General features: G+C 36.8%; 1 protein-coding gene across 2 annotated transcripts in view; it reads left to right on the forward strand.

Annotated features, from left to right (window-relative positions):
• The window catches only part of map3k5 (mitogen-activated protein kinase kinase kinase 5), a 72,208-nt gene that overhangs the window by 48,950 nt on the left and 2,481 nt on the right, over positions 1-20,777 (forward strand). For both annotated transcript variants that reach the window (XM_032585074.1, XM_032585073.1), the window contains 15 exons: positions 1,552-1,685; positions 4,039-4,166; positions 4,293-4,429; positions 5,982-6,087; positions 8,877-9,034; positions 11,017-11,194; positions 12,828-12,845; positions 14,034-14,211; positions 15,156-15,324; positions 15,395-15,580; positions 17,492-17,597; positions 18,864-19,107; positions 19,196-19,308; positions 20,284-20,405; positions 20,490-20,566. In XM_032585074.1, coding sequence (XP_032440965.1) covers positions 1,552-1,685; positions 4,039-4,166; positions 4,293-4,429; positions 5,982-6,087; positions 8,877-9,034; positions 11,017-11,194; positions 12,828-12,845; positions 14,034-14,211; positions 15,156-15,324; positions 15,395-15,580; positions 17,492-17,597; positions 18,864-19,107; positions 19,196-19,308; positions 20,284-20,405; positions 20,490-20,566 — 2,054 coding nt within the window. The remainder of the gene's footprint in view (positions 1-1,551; positions 1,686-4,038; positions 4,167-4,292; positions 4,430-5,981; positions 6,088-8,876; positions 9,035-11,016; positions 11,195-12,827; positions 12,846-14,033; positions 14,212-15,155; positions 15,325-15,394; positions 15,581-17,491; positions 17,598-18,863; positions 19,108-19,195; positions 19,309-20,283; positions 20,406-20,489; positions 20,567-20,777) is intronic.

The following is a 20,777-nucleotide window of genomic DNA, read 5'->3' on the forward strand; positions in this document are numbered from 1 at the left end:
AAAATAAAATAAAAAGAAACACACACTGCTCCGCCTGCTTCCACTCAGCGTGGAACACGTTTCTGAGAGGTTTCTCTCCAACTTTCTGCATGTTTTGATTCCTGAATAAAAAAACAAATCGGTATTCAAGAAAAAAACTTTATATAATGAGCTTCGATATTGAGGTTTAAGTGTTGCTTAAAAAAGAGACTTGTTCTAAGTTATTTTGGATTTCTTTCATACATATGCAAAAGTTTTTTTTGTTTTTGTTTTTTTTACTAATGAACTATAAAATTAAAATGAGTGTACCAAGAAAGTACGATGCATTAAATTATTATTAAAAACCTTTGCAAGGGTTGTTGCAGTACATGTCTAGGATAGACAGATTTTTCTAAGATGGCATAAAAATAAATTAAAGTGTAATTATATATTTACGCCCTTTAAAAATAATTGTATGAAAAAAGGTTGTTTGGAGGATATATGTGCCAAAAAAGCAGATATATCGGCAGAATACTGAAAAATTGTACTCAAGTAAAAGTAGCTGTACAAGTCAAAAAATGACTTCAGTAAGAGTGAAAAACAATTTGGTAAAAGACGACTCAAGTACTGAGTAACTGATCAAATGATCAGTCATTTAATATTTAAAAATTACATAGTCGAGCAAACCAAAATATAAAGTTATGTCCAAATGTTGGTATTTTACAGAGCAAAGTGAAAATAATTTATATAAATAATTAAATTACTAAATAAAATAAGGCAAAAGAAACAGTTTTTCCAAATCAATTTCTTCCATTATAAAACAGAAACATCTGTGTGTCTGAATGAAGAACAGATTTTGGCTTGTTCCTCATTCAGTGAAGTTACTCAGTGGGTCAAGGAGCCAGAAATTTATCTCAAGTAAGAGAAGCAACGCTTCATAATAAAGTTACTCAAGTAAAAGTACAGTGTAGTAAAAATACTCCTGAAACTACAATTTTACAAAACGTTACTCAAATAAATGTCGTTAGTTACTAACTAACTTTGGTTTTTGGATTCATATTTCATGAACTGAGCAGACTCAGATGTTTTAAGTTGACCTGTAATCAAATGGACAATCCTCAAAATACTCCTTCAAGCATCAATGTAACTTCCTACATGCTCAACAAACAGACCAGCAGCAAGAAATTGCTAAATTAAATTGGTCTTTGTCTCCAAAGTATCTTACCTATAATATATTTCACTATGTTGCCTTTTTTAAAGGTTTCTTCTTGTATTTCCTTGTACAGGTTAGGATCGGATCGGTCTGTGGTCTATACAAAACATGTTGATTACATTTCTTTGCACAAAATCATTCTTAAATAATGACATTTAAGTCTGTTGTGCCTATTTGAGCTCCTTTCAGAATTAGTTGTTTTAGGTCCCCTTAAATCCAAATAAGCTGCTCCTGGCCCCGCCCCCAATACACTCTCACATGAAAATGGCTGCAAACTGAAGCGTAATTCTTTTATATAGTATGTATAAAACATGTGATCTCACTTGTTGTTGAGTGTCAGTTTTATTCCTCTTGGGGTGTTTTTCTGTTTGGTTCTGCAGTACGACTACGAGTACGGCGAACACGGAGACAGGGTGATCCTGGGAAAAGGCACGTTCGGCGTCGTCTACGCAGGCCGGGACCTCAGCAACCAGGTCCGGATCGCCATCAAGGAAATCCCAGAGAGAGACAGCAGGTCAGATGGTCACGCAATGTTTAGAAATCAGTCAAATTAGGAGATTTAGGTATCCTCCTATAAATGGAAAACAACAGTAATTTAGATTTCTGAGCGTTTAAAACAATTTAAACGCTCAGATTGGATTGAACCGCATCAAACGCTGCTTGTAGCTTTTTAAAGCACTTTTTACTGTATTGGCAGCACAATATAAGATGTCCTCAGCATAAAAATGAAAATTACTGTTAGTGTAGATTATAAAAAGAAGGGGACCTAGGATAGAACCTTGTGGAACACCATTTTATACTTGAAGACTAAGTGTGTTTCCATTTACCATAAAATTACACAAATTGGATTTACATACAAAAAAACAAATTGCTTAATGGAAACATTTCCATTTCAAATTTTATTTTTACGCTATGATGAGGTGGTTTTTCAGCCGAATCGAAATCAGCGTATTTTGCAAAGCCGCCATGGAAACACTCTATTTTTAGAAAATCGGATGTTACTACTGCCGGAAACAATGAAGAAGACGACAGGAAGTGGTTGGAGAAGGACGTTTTTGAAAAACTCATCACATGAACAAACTTATTCACATGTGATTTTAATTGTGTTTCTTATTTAATGGAAATACTGCAGAGTTTCCCACAGTGTATCATAAGCCTGGCGGGCATTGTTCATTTATTTTAGTTTTTCTTTCAATTATTCCCTTTTTTAAGACTCTATAGTTGGTGTTTAGGTATTAATGTTCCAGTCTTCCAATAATGCATTACTATCAAGTGATATTTTAAAATTTCCTGTCAACTTTAAACATTTTTTAACTCAAAAACATGACTTGCTGGCTGGATGACAGCCCTAGCGCACCAAGCCCAGGGTTTAGCAAGTTTCCTGTACTGGAATTGTGAACTTGGGTTTTTTTTTGGTATTAGTGGACAAGTTTTGTGCACATTTGTCCCTCATGGTGCCTCAAATGATTTAAGTGACGTACAGTAGTTGCAAAGCGTCAGTATGTAAAAATATTTTGCATGCCGCTTTTACTCCATCAAGGGGTCGGATGTTACCAAACGCCTCAGCTGTAAGAGCTTAATTCCGGTCAGCGTTTCTGTTGAGTGCAGATCACATGTCAGTGGTGTCACTTCAGGCTTTCAGCAACTTGTTTTTGTCTGAGTGAAGAGCTGGGAAAGCAAATTTTTCCCACCTCTCCTCTGCCTTTTATTCCCGTCTCTGTCTCCTCGGTGAATGCTCGTCTCCTCGCGGTTCCACTTACTCATCTCCGGCCACAAGAATCGTCCCCCAGACGAGACGATCCCGGTGCCACACTTTGCTCCACTAATCACACCAGAAAGTCAGCAGGCTGCTCGGCGGCAGAGAACTCCGTGTGAATAATTTACAGCGGGACAGGAATCTCTAGACGGACAGAGAGGGTGATTCATGTTGGAGGCTGAGTGTGAGGAGAAATAGCTGGCAGGCATTTCTTCAACCTACAGGGATCTTTTGTTCTGCTCAGATTTCTGGAGTCGCTCTGCAGCTCAGACTCGGTTTTCTGAGGTTTTGGTGTCTGGATCTACCTTTTCTACTTCTGTCACCTGAAAGAAAATGTGCACTGAGAGGACATGGCTGCAGAATGTACTTCCTGTGCAGAACAAAAGGCAACAGCAGCCAATATTATATCTAACTGAAAGCCAAAATGCATGAGCTTCAGGGAAAACCAGTTTTTCTCTAAATGTTCATCTCTCTAAATTTTCTATTCTATATTATTTATCAATATCTAAAAATATATAATTATATTAATTTAAATGCTTACATTTTTATCTACATCTTATTTTTTTAATTTTATTTATGTAATTACAGAAATTTTCCTTATTTGTGTTTATATATATATATAAACACAAATATGAAAAATGTGTGACTGAAAAACAAACCAAAAGTTCAGTTTCATAAGTTTTTTTTACTGAAAGTAACTGACTTGGAAAAATTTTCTTTTATCTGATTTTATTTTTATTAGTTATTGTCATTTTCATCCTTAAAATACCAAAATATCCACTTAACGTTAGGTTTAGTTCCGTCTGATTATGTAAATATTAAATGATAATTTGATCTTTTTCTCAGTACTTTTTACCAAATACTTTTTTACTCTTGAGTAATTTCTTGGATGGTTACTTTTTAATTTTACTTGAGTAAAAATATGTAACTATTGCTACTCTAATTTGAAAACAATTTTTGGCTACTCTACCTACTTCTGGAATTATGTCATTTTGTCCTTCCAGTCTTGGAAAAGTCAACACATTTTTCCATTTTCGCCAATCGTGTATTGTCCTTTACTTTGCAAATGTGATGCATTTTGTGCGAATTCTAAAATTTATAAACAATACAGGTATTCTCAGCCGCTGCATGAGGAAATTGCTCTGCACAAACACCTAAAGCACAAGAACATCGTCCAGTACCTGGGCTCCATCAGTGAGAACGGCTTCATCAAAATCTTCATGGAGCAGGTGCCTGGAGGTGAGAACAAAACGTTTATATTTGATAACATTTAGAAATGCAAACTCTGAATGTTCTGACGGATCAATCCTCTGCTGCTGATTTTGGGTCAGAGTGAACGTTGATCCTTGTTTTATTTGTGCTCAGGGAGCCTGTCTGCGCTGCTGAGGTCTAAGTGGGGCCCTCTGAAAAACAATGAGCCCACCATCGGTTTTTACACCCGGCAGATCCTGGAGGGGCTCAAATATCTGCACGACAACCTGATAGCTCACAGAGACATTAAGGTGGCTGCTGCCGTCATACACACACACATGTTTGCGCAGCTATCTTTGTGGGGACTTTCCATTGACTTCCATTCATTTCTACAGCCTAAACCTTACCCTTACCTTTACCCTAACCCTAACCAAAACTCAATTCACACCTTAGTCCTAAATCTGACCCCTGACCCAAAAATAGCGTTTCCCCTTGTGGGGACCAGGCTTCAGTCCCCACAAAGAGCAGTGGGTCCCCACAACGTAGTATGTGTCAGGAAAATGGTCCCCACAACGTAGTAGAAACAAACGCATGCCCACACACACACACACACGCACACACACACACACACACACACGGCTCAAACCGGACATCCAACCATCCATCCATTTTCTGTTCACCCTTGTCCCTAATGGGGTCGGGAGGTGCTGGTGCCCATCTCCAGCTACGTTCCGGGCGAGAGGCGGGGTCACCCTGGACAGGTCGCCAGTCTGTCACATCAAACCGGACATATTATACAAAATTAATATTTTTTTGTACTTCCACTTTGGTATCTACTGTTTCTAAAAACAGTCAAAGTGCTTTAAAAAACACTCAGCAGTTTTTTGGGGGGAAATAAGTTGATGTTTTTTATTGTCTGGAAAACTAGTCGTTTTCAAAAACCTCCATATTGTTAAGCCACATTCCGTTGGCGCTGCGCCGTTGCCTGGCAACCCCAACCCGTCGCTTAGCAACCCAAGTAAGTTTAGTCAGCTGGTTTTATTACTTGTTGTTGACATTCTATGATAATACCACTTGCTGCATTCCTGTTGGTTAGCTGTGACTGGAAATCCTTATTTTAAAATACGTTTCTGATATTTAGAATATGTTTGATATAAAACAATTATTTTATTATTGAAAATTTTGTGGTAAAGAGATATTTCAGAAAATACATTTATATATTTTTAATATATTTCTAATCACTAAATGTAAATAAATCTTTAATTAAATAGGCATTTTAAGCAACTTGAGAGAAATTATTTTCAGAAAATGACTAAAACTCATGAGAAAATTTGTTTTTTTCAACGTAATTTTTCCCCTCAGTAAAAAAACATTTGTTCTTTTGCAGAGATTTTACTTCAATTTATCCACATTACATTATTCTATGGTTAGAACTTGTGTTTATGTGTTTATTCTATATTCCTTTTTTTCTTGTTGGTCTTCAGAAGTTGCTGTTTTCTAGACTGTTTACTAAAAATAGTAAAAATTCAACTTTAAAACCCAGAAAAAGACTGAAATAAATATATGTTTATTACAATAAATTATTTTTAATTCAGTCTCTAATATAAGAACATGTGCTTGCCAAGGAAAAAATACCACTTAGCCACTCTTCAAAATGGGGAAGACAAGAGAACATGCCATTCAAGAAAGGCAAGAGAATATGTGTACATTTAAATATATTTGTTTCTTTTAAATTGTTTGTCTTATTAACAAAGGAATATAAAACGAGGAATACATTTTTATTTGTTAGCAATTTGCAAGCATTTATTTTGACTGATATTTTAAATATTATATTCTATTGTTTTGTTTTTCTTTTTTCCGCAGGGTGATAATGTCCTCATCAACACCTACAGCGGCGTCCTGAAGATATCAGATTTTGGCACATCTAAAAGATTGGCTGGAATCAACCCCTGCACTGAAACCTTCACAGGTACTGACTCATTTCTTTCTCTCTGTTTTTACAGAGAGACACTTGTAAAATGTAGATTCCTGCCAAAACAGAAAAAACAGAACCAGCCGCTCTGCACTGCAAAAACACAAAATCCTACCAAGTGTTTTTGTTTTGTTTCTACAGTAGTACAGAACTAATAATTTAAAAGAAAATACAGGTGAGTACCTAAAAATTGTACTCAAGTAATAGTGAAAAGTAGTTGTCCAAGAAATTACTCGAGTAAAATTTTAAAAGTATTTGGTATTAAGGTAACTCGAGTAACTGATCAATATTTAAAATTTTTAACTTGCAGCATCAGATAGACAAAAATATAAAGATAAGTGGACAGTTTGATATTTAAGAGACCAAAATGAAAATATTTAATACATATAACATGATTAATACAACAAACATATACTGTACATATACTGTATATATATTGAAATCAGTTTCTTTCAATATGAAATTTCTGAAACTTTAAAAAACTGTAGCTATTCATCTAGTGAATTTTTGGTTGAACAACCTTGTTCTTTCGGGGAAGTTGAGAAATTTTAGTCAAGAAAAAGTAGCGATAGTTATGGAAGAAAATTATGGCCAAAGAAAATAAAAATAGTGAAAAGCTGAAAAGTTAGCTCATAAGCAGAGTTCAGTAGTAACTAGTTACATTTACTCAATTGGATTTACCTGAGTAACATTTAGGAGTATTTTTACTGCACTTATGCTTTTTACTTTTACTTGAGTAATTTTATTATGAAGGATCTAAGGAAGAGGATTAGTGCCACTGGAAAAAAAAAATGTATTGTGATTTTTTAAATTATTTTTTTCTTTTTTGTTGGTAAGAATTCTGACTTTAATCTTCTGTGATCAAAAGTCAGAATCATTTTTTGTTTAGTTTTTTTTCCCGTGGCACTTATGTTCTTCCGTAGATAATTCATAATAAAGTTACTGAAGTACAAGTAAGAAATACAGCATAGTAAATACTCCGAAAAGTAAATTTTTTTCCCAAAAAGTTGGTTACTACCCAATTCTGAAAATAAGTCATTTTTAAGCAACATGTAGGATTTTGTTTATTCTTGTTAATTCCTTAATGTTGATTTAATTAAAGGACTAGTACCACTATTTTACTTAACACATGAACGTGAAATAATCTGCCAGTTAAACTAGTACTTTTTTTGTCAATATTTATTGATTACTCCGTTAAAATAGACTCATATCTTGCTGAAAATTGAAACTTGAATTATATTTGCACGAAAAGCTAGATCAAAAATACTTGGTGAGATGTTGTGTCCCTTTCTAAAGAGTTAATCTCATGTTCCTCAGCTGAACTGCCAGCGATGTCCTTAAAAATAGCCACCTGTTACTATTTGGAGACTCTGGGCTTCAGCCTGTGGTCAGATCAAGCAGGATCGTGTCAACACAAAAGCAGCCAAGTGTGGCTCAGTTTGACCTCATAAATTAGACCATCTGGAGCAGACCGGGACTCACCCTGAAAGGTGGGGCTCTTTTTAAGAAACTGGGCTTCTCCTTGATGTAGCAGCCCACGCCTTCTATAAATGCGTCAGTGGCTGTTTTTAGCTGAATGCACAGACTGCTTAATGCAGCAAATAAGCACCTAGCAGGTTATTAATAGAACAAAGGAGTTCTTTCAGCTGAGATGAGAAAATCTTTCTTTAGAGTCGGGATTAGAGACTCTTAGCTGTTACTTCACACAAGGCTCTGAATGGAGACTTTCAGGAACCGTGTCATCACTTCAGAGCTGAGTTAATTTGTGATTATCTCTAATAGAAGTTATTTTTGGTGTTTACATCAGTTCTTTCACAGAGTGATGACGTTTCTTTACCTGATGCGCTGTTAGTTTATTGTTTGTGGCCTTTTGCAGACCAGGAAGTAATACTTTGCTTTGAAAAAGTACTCACATCCCTTAAACTTTTTCATTTTGCAAAAACAAACCTCAATGACTGCAACTAACAATCATTTTAGCAACCGTTAATCGATTATTCTGCCGATTAATCGGATAAGAAATTACACGTTCTGCAGATTTTTTATTTAACCATATAAACCTTTTTACATAAAATATTAGAAATACATTAAAGGAGGCAAATAAACGATTCAATTCCTTTTTTAATCGGTGAAGTAAAATTTTATTGCATAAAAAGCTTATCGACTGTTAAGAATATAAACTTTACACATTTACATCCATGCTCTTATTTTGAAGGGGGTGAAGACTGTAGTCCCTTTTCCTCTCTTTACATTTTCTACCTCCCTCTCTTTTTATTTTCCCAATAACTTTATTTTAAACAAGGAACATGCAGGTACAAAATATATTACAAGCAATGGAGAAAAAGATGTAAAACCTGTAACTTATAATGTCCATATAATTATAATCGAAGTTAGCGCTTTAACGTTAGTTTCTGCTAAATATCGTGTTGTTGTCATGCCTTAGTGGAACTTAAGTTTATGATTAGTTCTTTAGGGTTAGTGCAACTAACTTGTTAGTTTACTAGGTTATTTAAACAGTTTGAACTGGATTTTGTGTTAGGATTATTAAGATAAAGGGAAACCAAATCCAAATGCATGCCTCACTTTTCAGAGTTTTATTTGTAAAAGTTCACCTTCTACTTCAATTTTTGTTGCATCATCACTTAAAATCCCAATGAAATACTTAGACGTTTATTGTTGTGGTGTAAAAAAGTTCCAGGGATTTGACTATTTCGTAAGCTGCTTATTTATTCAGTCTGTACAGTAAAACGGAGCAAAACTTTATCATCTGTGTGGTATTTCTTCTTCAGGCACATTGCAGTATATGGCCCCTGAAATTATAGACAAAGGCCCGAGAGGATACGGCAAACCGGCAGACATCTGGTCGTTGGGCTGCACCATCATAGAGATGGCAACTGGAAAACCGCCGTTTTATGAACTTGGAGAACCACAAGCTGCCATGTTCAAGGTGAGAAACGTTAGCAGCTGAAATAGTTTGTAGTGATTGTAGTATAAACAACTGGGACCACACTGAAGTACTGCAGGTCAGTATTTTCTACATTTTTGTAGGATTTTTATCTGAAGTGGAATCAGATTTTGCTCAAAAATCCCCTAAAGCAAAATGAAATCATCCCATGTTGTGCATCTGGGAGCGGTTGAAGTTTGTGAAACCTGCTTTAACTGTCGAGTCTTTGCTTTCAAAAAAATTTTTCAACTTTAAGTGAGACCTGGAATGTAGACGAACCGGTAAATTGAGAGGTTTGCATTCAACAAGACACTTAAAGGTGACCTATTCTGCTTCCTTGAACAAGTTTGGATAGGTTTATGGTCTATACAAAGCATATTCATAAAATCTTTTACACAAAATCATTCTTAGATAGTCAGATTTTAGACTGGTTAGTTCTGCTTTTTTGAGATTATTTCAGAATGAGCTGTTCTAGGGCTCTGTCACTTTAAATCTAAACAAGCTGCTGCTGGCCACGCCCCCTAACTCAACGTTTACACTCATATGTGAAAATGGCTGCAGACAGATGTGCAATTATGCAACCTCACATCTTTGAAGTGCAGCAGTGGAGCCTCCTGCACAATCAAAAAAGCAGCAAGTGGTTTCTCTATATGGTAAATCAACAACAAAACACCTGTCTTTTCCAGCAGCCATTGTACGGCGCCTGCAACAATAAAACCAGCTGACCAAACGTGCCGGAGCTCAATATGGGTTGCTAGGTAACGGCACAGTTCCCGTCAAATGGAACTTAAAAATCAGGAGATTTTTGAAACATCTTATTTGCTGACACATAATCATCTTGTAGAACATCAAGTAGTTCACATCATTGTATGCAATCCTTTTCATAATCCACTTTGTTGCCTTTGGCTAACGTTACATTGGCACCTTCCTGTTGTCATCATAATAGCTTTAATGCATCGGCTCCTGGAACCAGTTTGCCCTGTCTGTTGATCTGTAAAATAACTGCACTGAAAGTGAAATACAAGCTCCCAGACTAAAAGCTGCTATTTTCACACTTCAGAAAATCACACTCAGTGTTACCTGAGAAGGTGCAGCATAAACTGACGTAAAGCCAGACGATAATTACCAGATCTCAATCGGTCTTTAAATGCAGAAAGGAGCCTATCAATCAAAGAAAAATGTGTTATTTAAGTCTGAAAGTTAAGAAGAAAAGCTAAATCAGATATTCACTTTCATTTGATCAATATGGGAATGTACAGCCATTCAGAAGGAGAGATATTTTGGTGTAAATGTGTGCATCAAACCCAGAACAAATACAAATAACCTTGCGAAGATGCTGGTTGAAAAGTGTAACAAATAATAAGTGAATCAGCTATTTTGCACTTGCATTGTGTTACCACCTGTGGGCTGCAACACGATCAAGCCCAAATGTTTGTTTGAACACAAACAGACGTGTGGCCTCCAGGGAGGAGCAAGCTGCAGAGCCTTTTTCTTTCTTTGTTTTTTATTTATTCTGAGAGTTTAAATAGCGTATCTGCTGTGGATGGAAAGTTAAAGCTCACCAAAGCAGCGAATTGTTTTTCCTAACCACGTGTATCCCATTAAGGACAATGGAGGGGACTTGTTGGATGTCTGGAAATCATTATGGTGCTCATGTAAAAGCTCCCAACTGGGGAATTTTCCATATGATGGGATTTAATTGAAGAACAGTGAATCTATAAAGAAGGCATAATGTGTACCTATTGTACCTTTTTAAATCATTGGGCCCATTTTAAAGACTGAAGTCACAACCTCATGTTATTTTTTCTCTCATCTTCATCTAAGCCTGAATCAACAAACTTAAGGCTTAATGAAAGGAATAGTTTTTGTAGTACTGACTTTGTTTTCCTCTGAAAGTTTCTCTGTTACTAACTCCCAAAGGGTGGCATGGTTAATTTCTTAACCATACACCATACCAGATTAGATTTCCTGACCTTCTTTTGCAGGTTGGTATGTTCAAGATCCATCCAGAAATCCCAGATACGATGTCACCAGAGGCCAAAGCGTTCATCCTGCGCTGCTTTGAGCCCGACCCAGATCGGCGCTCCACTGCCGTTGACCTGCTGACCGACGAGTTCCTCACCGTCACCAGCCGCAGGAAGAAGAGCAGGACGAGCCTCGCAGGTTTATACGATTCGCCAAGTTCTGGCTAGCTAAAGACTTAGCCTTAAATATGGAGCTTTAGGGTGTTTAAACACCTGATAGTCCGGTAGACTCAGTTCAATTAGGGAACAAACTTGTAACATTTGTTACATATTCAGCTGCTGCGGTGCACTTTCACACTGCACTTCATCAAATGATTCAAACATTAACACACCTGTTCTCCTCCTCACCTGTGGGGGCGCTGCATCAACAACTACTGAAGGAAACGACACAAAAACATCTGAAGACGACATGAATACAATGTCCTTTTTCACAAAATATAAACAAAAATGGAGTGGCATCAGGTTTTAGTAGGATTCTTTTTTGTCTTTGGTTAAAAAAACCACAAGCCATTTCTCACGCTAGTGCTAGAGGAATATGTTTGCCTTGGTTGTATTTACCCAGAATTCCCTGTGCTGTAGACCACTTCCTGCTTTGAAGTGGTATCCGGTCAGCTTACATTCACGTTTGCATTCGAACTGCACCAGAGTTGACTTCAACCAAACCAAGACTGAGGTTTTTAGTCAAAGTTTCCGCTTTTTTGGTCACATCTCACCAAACAAACCAAACTTTCTAAACAGACAAACTGGAGTTTGATTAAAGCGGACCAAACAGGACTGGTGCGAGTGGTGCATTCACACCAGCCCTGTTTGGAGTTTGACTTAAGTGGACTAGTTTGTTTGCTTAGAAAGTCTGGTTCGTTTGGGGAGTGAAGTGAACTCTGCTGCGGTTCGAATGCATATGGGAATGCAAGCGGATTGGATACTGTTCCAAAAGCAGGAAGTAACTATATTGCAGGGAATTCTGGGTAAATACAACCAAACCAAACACATATGTCTAGCGCTAGCAGGAGAAATAGCTTGTTGTCTTTTGCCAATGACAAAAGAAAAATCCTACAGCTGTTAAAATATGACGCCATTAAGGTTTTATTTATATTTTCTGAAGAAGGAAGTCACACTCAGTATCTTCTTCACAGGTTTTTGTGTCATTTCCTTCAGTAGTTCTTGCTGCAGCGCCACCACAGGCAACAGAGGGAACAAGTTTTTCAGAGGGTTTGGTTTGTTTGACACAGAGCAATGTAAAAGCAATCTGCAGCAGCTGAAAATGTAACAAATGTTTCTATTTTGTTCCCAAATCTACCAGTGTAAAAACACCATTATAGGGAGGCTTAGATGTAAAGATTAAGAGAAGGCTTTCAAAAACCATTGCCTAGTAGAAAATGTGTCTTAAAAACTAGAATTGAACCAAATAGAACAATTTTATGCAACTTCAACCTGCAGATGCAGAAAGAAATTCTGCATTAAGCCCAAAGATGGACCACAGATCAAGTTTATGACAATTGCTCCTCTTGTAGATAACTACAGTACTTCTCAAGCAACTGTTTTTCAGATTTGTAGCCACATCCTTCCTCCCTTGTATTTCATGTGAATTTAAGCTCAGTCTAAAATCTCTGGAGGTTTGCATCCAGTGCAGTCATGTGCCTCGTCTCCAGTGCAGAAGATTAGGAAACAGCTTTAAAGCTGCACTGTGAGCTGCGTGTTTGGAAATATTTAATCCTGTCCTGTTTTCTTCTAATGAAACAGCTAACACTAAAATTTCTGCTTCCTCCCTGCAGCTCCTTCATCTGGATCAGGTGAGACACATTTACCACTAAATGTTCTACTTTTAACTGGATTTCAGTTGCATGGAACATCTGCTTAGTCTAAACCAGCGTCTTAACCACAGTTTACATTTCTGTTCCTTCCACTCTCTTCGACTCCCCCACTTTCCAAGAACCTGAAATAGGCTTTAGGCGACTTTTTCCACATTCAAGTGTTTATAAGATGCTTGTAAAGTGAAATCATTTGCTGTAATTTGCTTCAAGATGTGTGAAGATACAACCAGTCTTCATAAACGCGAAGCAAAGTCACAATAGATGTCTGTCTGCTTATCCTTCCTCAATAAATTTATTCTCTTCCCTGCAAAAAGAGAAAATCTTACCAAGTATTAAACTGACTTACAAGAAACTTTTTATAGGTTATAGGAGCTTTATTTAAGTCAATAAGTCCTTATCTGAAAAAGTATTTGTTTTATTGGCAGATTATTTCACTTATAACATGAAATGTTTCCCATTTTATAAATGAGATAATCTGCCCATGAACTATAATATTTCCATCAATATGAAGGAATTATTCACTTAAAATAAGCTCCTATATCTTGCTGAAAAGTTACTTTTAAGTTAGTTTTGTCTTATTTTAAGTGTACTTATATATTTGCACCAGAAACTTAGCTAGGGGTGTCCAAACTTTTTGTTACATGGACCAAAATCATCAACTCAAAACTACCTGTGGGACGAATTTTTCTTCTTTTCAAACTAAAACACTAAAAGTTTTATTGAGAATAAACCGTTCCGGCTCAACAATAAACAAAGCATAAAATATTTTAAACAAAGAAAATGGTCAGATGTTTTTTTGTAGGAAATGAATTTGACCCTAAACTTCAAAAACATTTAGCATGTTTTCTTTATTGAAAGAACGGCAACCACTACACTAATTTATTTGGACTTATTTGATTTAGGTCACTCTTTATTTGATTGAATTTGAAAAAAAACATTTTTTTTAAAGTTTCCATCTTCATCATCTACCTGCACTGATGAGACAAATTTGTACATCTGAACTAGACCAAAAATACTTAATATAAAAATTTTTTGCAGCGTTCAAGGCATTTCTTATACAGAATAACAGGTGTTTCCTTAAACTTAATCAGATATTTTTGATTATAGTTCAGAATATTTGTTGTGTGTAAGTTTTGGGAGTGTATTAACCTTCGTTTCGTCCTTCAGAGTACCTGCGCAGCATCTCCCTGCCGGTGCCGGTGGTGGTGGAGGACACCAGCAGCAGCAGCGAGTACGGCTCCGTCTCTCCCGACAACGACCTCAACACGAACCCGTTCAGCTTCAAGCCCAGCGTCAAGTGCTACAGCGAGAGAGACATCAAGGGGCAGAGGCCGCTTTTCCTCAGGTAGAGTAACTAGAACTGGTCAACGGGGTCGGAGCGGCTCATTTCTCCTTTGAAAAGAAATGACCTCTTATGCAGCTTTTAACCTCATGAGGTTAAAGGTTTGTAATGGCTCAAATGTAAACAGTTTTAACATAAACACTGCAAAAACACAAAATCTTTCCAAGTATTTTTAGTCTAGTTTCCAGCACAAATATTTCAGCAATCCTGAAATGAGACAAAACTAACTTACTAACCTCCTTAATATTGATGAGAAACTGGTACTTCAACTGGCAGATTAATTAATTTATCAGAAAACATTTTTCCCTTGATATAAATGAAATAATCTGCCAATGGAACTAGTGCTTTTTATCAATATTAAGAAGATTTTTGACATGAAACAAGCTCATGTTTTTTGCTGAAAAGTTACTTGTAAGTTTTTTGTTGTTTTTTTTAAGTGGACTAAAATATTTGCACTTGAAACTAGACCTAAAATACATGAAAAGATTTTCTGTTTTTGCAGTGTATGTCCTAAAATAGATTTTTATGAAGCTTTTCATTCAAACTTGATGCAGTCATTACTTTAATATTGATTTCAAAAGTATTAGTAAAGTGGCACATTATTTAAATAAGTTAAATAATCTGCCATAATGGTTTTATTTGCATATAAACACAGAGAGATGTCAGTCACGGATTGTCAGAGTTGTGTGCAGTCTGTGTAAATGTCAGACTGCACACAACCCGTCCGCTGACGGGCAGGGCCGTAAAACGGGGGGGCCAGTGGTTCCTGCGCCTATGGAGTTCAGTTGCACATTCAAACTTCCCCAAACGAACCGGAGTTTGATTAAAGCAGATGAAACACCAATTGTTAAGTGTGACAGTCACTTCTTATGTTTTAGAGAGGTATGTGGAGCACCTGTCTAATGAAATTATGATCTTAAAACTACATTTTCAAACGTTATTCTCAGCATTCCAGTGGAAAACTTCGAGGACCACAGCGCACCTCCGTCTCCTGATGAGAAAGACACCGGGTTCTTCATGCTCCGGAAGGACAGCGAGAGGCGGGCCACCCTGAACCGCATCCTGACCGAGGACCAGGACAAGGTCGTAGGAAACCTGATGGAGGCTCTCACGCAGGTGGGTGGTGGACGAAAACCTCAGGAAGTAAATATCAGCATCTGATTTAATGACTCAAATTGACTTTCAGGGCTCTGAGGAAATGAAGCTGAAGGCTCAGCACATCTCCACCCTCGTCGTGAGTTTGGCCGACTTTGTCCGTGTGGCTGACAGGAAAATCATCGCCACCACCTTGTCGCAGCTCAAGCTGGAGCTGGACTTTGACAGCACCGCCATCAGCCAGCTGCAGGTCGTGCTGTTCAGCTTCCAGGATGCTGTGAGTCTGCACAACGCGGCACAGCGCACAAAACATAACGTATATTTCATCTCAGACTTTCCACCCAAACTAAAACAACTCAAACACTTAATTTCTGGGCTGAAATGATTAATTGAATTAATTGGATTAATCGTGATTAATCGATTATTGAAATAATCATCAACTGGATTATACAGACTCAATAAAAAAGCTTTTTAGTGAATAAACAACATATTCAAGAGCAGTAATTAAGGCCAAACTGTGCAAAACATATATATACCATTTGCATTTAAAATGAAAATGATTCATCGAATCAATCATAATTACTCGATTATTAATATTTTATTATAAAAAATAATAAAAATTCTTTATTATTATTTTGAAATAAAAATAAATAAAATAATTTGAACTAGGTGAAGCTAAAACTGCCATGTAAGAATGATTGTTAATCTTGAAAATGTATTTATTTGTTTGCACAGTAATGGCTTTTTTAATTGATTACTACATTGTTTGACGATTATTTCAAAAATTGATGAATCACAATTAATCTTTTCAATCCTATTATGCACTACTTGTTTTTGTTTACTTTTGCAACATGATCCAAAGAATAAAACACATTGAAGTTAGTGGTTGTAAAATGTAATTTCTATTTATAAGGCCTAAAAACCAGTTTTTTCTGAACCCCAGTCATGTGATTTCCTGCCTATTATCCATCCCCCTTCGCCTTTCTGTCAACCTCTGAACACTTTGGTGTGAATGTTTCATGCCTTCTACATCTGCTGCATTCAGCAGCAAGCTTGCCTCTTTACTCTCCTCCAATTCTGCACAGATTTCAGAAAGAATCCTAAAACTCTTCAGTGAAAAAGAGGATCTGCCAGCAGTAATTGAGCCTTCTGCAAATAGGCTCATCTGCTCTCATCTGCTCTCTCCCCTTTAGAAATGTAGATGAAACGACACATGAGCAAATTGTTGTTTTCATATTAGTGAGCGGCATTGCATAACCTAAAGCAAAAAGTGGAGCTCTGACGCCTCCTGCTGGTCGCCAAGTTTGGATGAAAATATTTAAAAAAATCTATTTTAGAAGATATACACTGCAAAAACACAAAATCTTTCCAAGTATTTTTGGTCCAGTTTTTAGTGCAGATATATCTTAGTACATTTGAAATAATTAGCTACTTGCTAAAAAGTTACTTTTCAGCAAGAAATATGAGTTTTAAGTCAATAAATTCCTTAATATTGATGAGAAAGTACTAGGAATAATGGAAGATTATTTCATTTATAATATGAAAATATCTTGTTATATGTGAAATTGATATTAATGAATTATTGACATAAAACAATCTTGTAAGTTAATTTTGCCTTAATATAGGTGTACTAACATATTTGCATTAGAAACAAGACCAAAAGATATTATTTTGTGATTTTGCAGTGTTTCATAAACTTAAAGATGGTATACACTGCAAAAACACAAAATCTTACCAAGTATTTCTGGTCTAGTTTCTACTGCAAATATCCTAGTAGATTTAAAATAAGACTAGACTAACTTAAAAGTAAGTTTTCAGCAAAATATAGAAGCTTGTTTTAAGTCAGTAATGTGAAAAAGTTATAGTTCCATTGGTACCGTCACCTAGCAACGCCAGCCAAGCCAAGCCCGTCACCTAGCAACCCAGTTCTAGTTCCACTGGCAGATTATTTCATTTATAACAAGACATTGTTCCCATGTTATAAGTGTAATAATATACCAGTAGAATTAGAACTTTTTCATCAATATTAAAGAATTATTGACTTAAAATTAGCTCCGAAATCTAATTAAAAGTTACTTGTAAGTTAAATGTGCAAAGACATTTGCACCAGAAACTAGACCAGAAATATTAGGTAAGATTTTGAGTTTTTTGCAGTGTGTTCTGAATATGCAAATCTCGACATTTCCAGGTGAACAAAGTGCTGCGAAACCACAACATCAAGCCTCATTGGATGTTCGCTCTGGACAACATCATCCGGAAAGCCGTGCAGACCGCCATCACCATCCTGGTGCCAGGTAGCGTCCGCGGCGTCTCGAGCAGAGCCCCTCTAATCGAGTTAGAGCCAGCCTGCTGCTGGCCACATCCTACCGATGGATATGTGAGCTGTTTGGTCCCAGAGCTCAGCTTTGAGCACAAATAAGAAAAGAGGAGGCTAAAATGCTTTATATTCAGGGAATATATGGAGAAAGACACTCAGATTTCAAATAAATATTTAGCTTTTTTTTTTTTTATCTGATTAACAATTTGCTAAAACATTACAGAGTGATATATAAGCAATTAAATTGATCTAAGAAAACTATATCTGCTTTGGCTTTTCCTTTTCTGCTTGCACTGCAAAAACACAAAATCTTACCAAGTAATTTTATAGTGCAAATATCTTAGTTCACTTTAAATAAGACAAAACTAACTTACGAGTAACTTTTTAACATAACAGAAACATGTTTTAGGGTTAATCCAATTAATTTTGATTAATTAATTATGGAAATAATTGTCAACTAATTTGGTATCTGATTAATTATTAACTGGGGTTACAGATTCCAGCAGTAATTAAGCCAAAACTGTATAAAAAATATACACATTTTGCATTTAAGATAAAACACTTTTGTCTGTAAATATGTTTTAGTTAAAACTACCCAAACTGCAAAGTTTTAGCTTCACTTGGTTCAGATTAAGCAATAACATTTTTATTTTCTTAAATTAAAAAGGAGTTTAATTATTTATTTGCATCTTTTAGTGTAATTTTCATATAGAAAAAGGTTTTAGGTGGTCAAATGAAAATCTATGCAATATGCCAATTTTTATTTGATTAATTGTCAGAATAATTGATTAATTGATTATTTATTTAGTTGTATTACAGGACTAAAGATGCTGGAACTGAAACTGTTATTTTCTTTACAAATTAATTAATGATTTTTACAAACTTGAAGAACTTGTTTGCAAAACATCCAATTTCTGAAAATAAATATGCTGTAATTAGATTTTTTTTTTTTTTTAAACTAGAACTTCTGTCAGCCTTATGAAGGAAGGCTGACAGGAAATGGAAATAAAGTTTTCCATTTCATTTTACAAATAAAAATCTGAAAAGTGTGGGTTGCATTTTGTGTTCAGCTCCATTTCTTCTGTTTCCTCTAAATGAAATCCAGTGCAAGGCGGTCTATATACTTGAAGTTTTTATCTCTACGTCTGAATTCCAGCTTAACAAACCCAGAGCAACCAGAAAAGCAGCAGCGTTTCCGTCTCGTTGCTTGTTTAATTAACAGGAGGTTCTGTCTTGCTTTCAGAGCTGAGGCCTCACTTCAGCCTGGCCTCAGAAAGCGACGCGGCTGACCAGGACGATTTCGACGACGACGCGGAGCCCGTCAAAAACTCTACCCACCAGAGCCGCGCACCCGCCGTCGTCGCCCCGGACGACACGGTGGCGACGTCCGGCGTGAGCACGCTCAGTTCCACCGTCTCCCACGAGTCCCACAATGCGCAGCGATCCGTGAACATGGAGCTGGGCCGCATGAAGCTGGAGACCAACAGGTAGACACCGATAACTCCTGCATGACTGTTCTGGTCGTTTTCGTCGTCTCCTAAAATAAATCTCCTGTGTGTTTCTGGTTGACTGCAGGCTGCTAGAAGAGCTGCTGCAAAAGGAGAGAGAGTATCAGGCCATCCTGCAACAAGTGCTGGAGGAGAGAGAGCAGGAGATCCGATTGCTGAGGATTCGCTCTGAGCCTGCAGGTCTGCGCTTTAATGAAACCAACACAATCTGGCTGTGGTTCAATGTGCAAAAGATGTGGAGACAGTATAAAAAGCGTGATCATACACATCCATACACACAAAGATGGCACTTTTTTTATCACCTTCTGGAGGCGCAAATTGGAGGATTTCAGACTACATCACATATTTCCTGACTTTCTATTGAACTTAATCAATTGGCTTCCTTCAAACTAACATGTTGCAGATTTTGCACACAGGTTTAAAGGTTTATGCATAAGTTTATACAAAATTTAAAGACACGTGTTTTGTTGTACTTCCTCCATTTGGGTCTCAACTGCTTCTAAAAACAGTCCAAGCGCTAAAAAGGTTTTCAGCAATAAGTTAAAAGTTTTTTGGTGTCTGGAAAATGAGCCGTTTCAAAAACCTTCCGAATGTAACGTCACAAATCAGTAGGAGCTGCCCTGTTACCTAGCAACCCCAGCCGAGCTCTGCCCATCACCTAGCAACCCAAGCGAAGTTTTAACACATTTGATCAGCTAGGTTTACCGCTGTATGTGCTGTACAATGGCTGCTGGAAAAAGACAATCATTTTGTTGTTGATTTACAATCCAGAAACCACTTGCTGCATTCTTGTTGGTTGTGCAGGAGGCTCCACTTCTGCTTATCAAAGATGTACAGCTGTATAATTGCACACTTGTTTACAGCCATTTTCACATGCAAGTATAAATGTTGATTTGGGGGCGTGGCCAGCAGCAGCTTATTTGGATTAAAGTGACAGAGGACCTAAAGCAGCTCATTCTGAGAAGAGCTCAAAACTAAAATCTCATTATATTTTGTGGAAAAGATGCAATGAATATGTTTTGTTTCGCCCATAAACCTATCCAAACCTGTCCAAGGAAGCAGAACAGGTCACCTTTTGAAGCTTTATCATTTAGTTTTGGAAACATCTTCTTGGGTACTTTTTTTAAAATAAATGCAAAATTTGCTCTGCTCTAGAACCCCCCACTGTGTCAGAAAGCTTACAGGATTGGAGAGGTGAAGCTGCAGAGAGACATGAAGACCCCGAGCTGACCGGCTGGCTGAGGCTTTCCGGAGCTGACCAGGACGCTATAGACAGAGTAAAGACATTCTACTTTTTATTTCATCGCTATAGGAACAGGTGGTTGTTAAATTAATATTTATTTTTTTGTCTTTTTCTTTAGATACTGAACGAGGAGTATACTTTAAATGACATCCTTCATTATGTGACCAGAGACGATTTGAAGAGTTTAAGACTGAGGTAGTTAAACATTCACTCTTTACTGTAACTAAAGCTCAGTTTCACTTCTGTGTTCAGTCACAGAAATACAAGCAGACGATTAAATCTGTTCTGTACAGGAAAACAGAAGTGAAGCTGCAGCAGCTGCCTGTTGCATCATTGTGCATTGTGGGGTTTTACTATGTTGGCACAGAAAAACTTTACACTTTCTTCTCTTCTCTTTGGGACCAGA

Source organism: Xiphophorus hellerii, chromosome 15 (genome assembly GCF_003331165.1).
Source record: "Xiphophorus hellerii strain 12219 chromosome 15, Xiphophorus_hellerii-4.1, whole genome shotgun sequence".
In the NCBI taxonomy this organism is placed as follows: domain Eukaryota; kingdom Metazoa; phylum Chordata; class Actinopteri; order Cyprinodontiformes; family Poeciliidae; genus Xiphophorus; species Xiphophorus hellerii.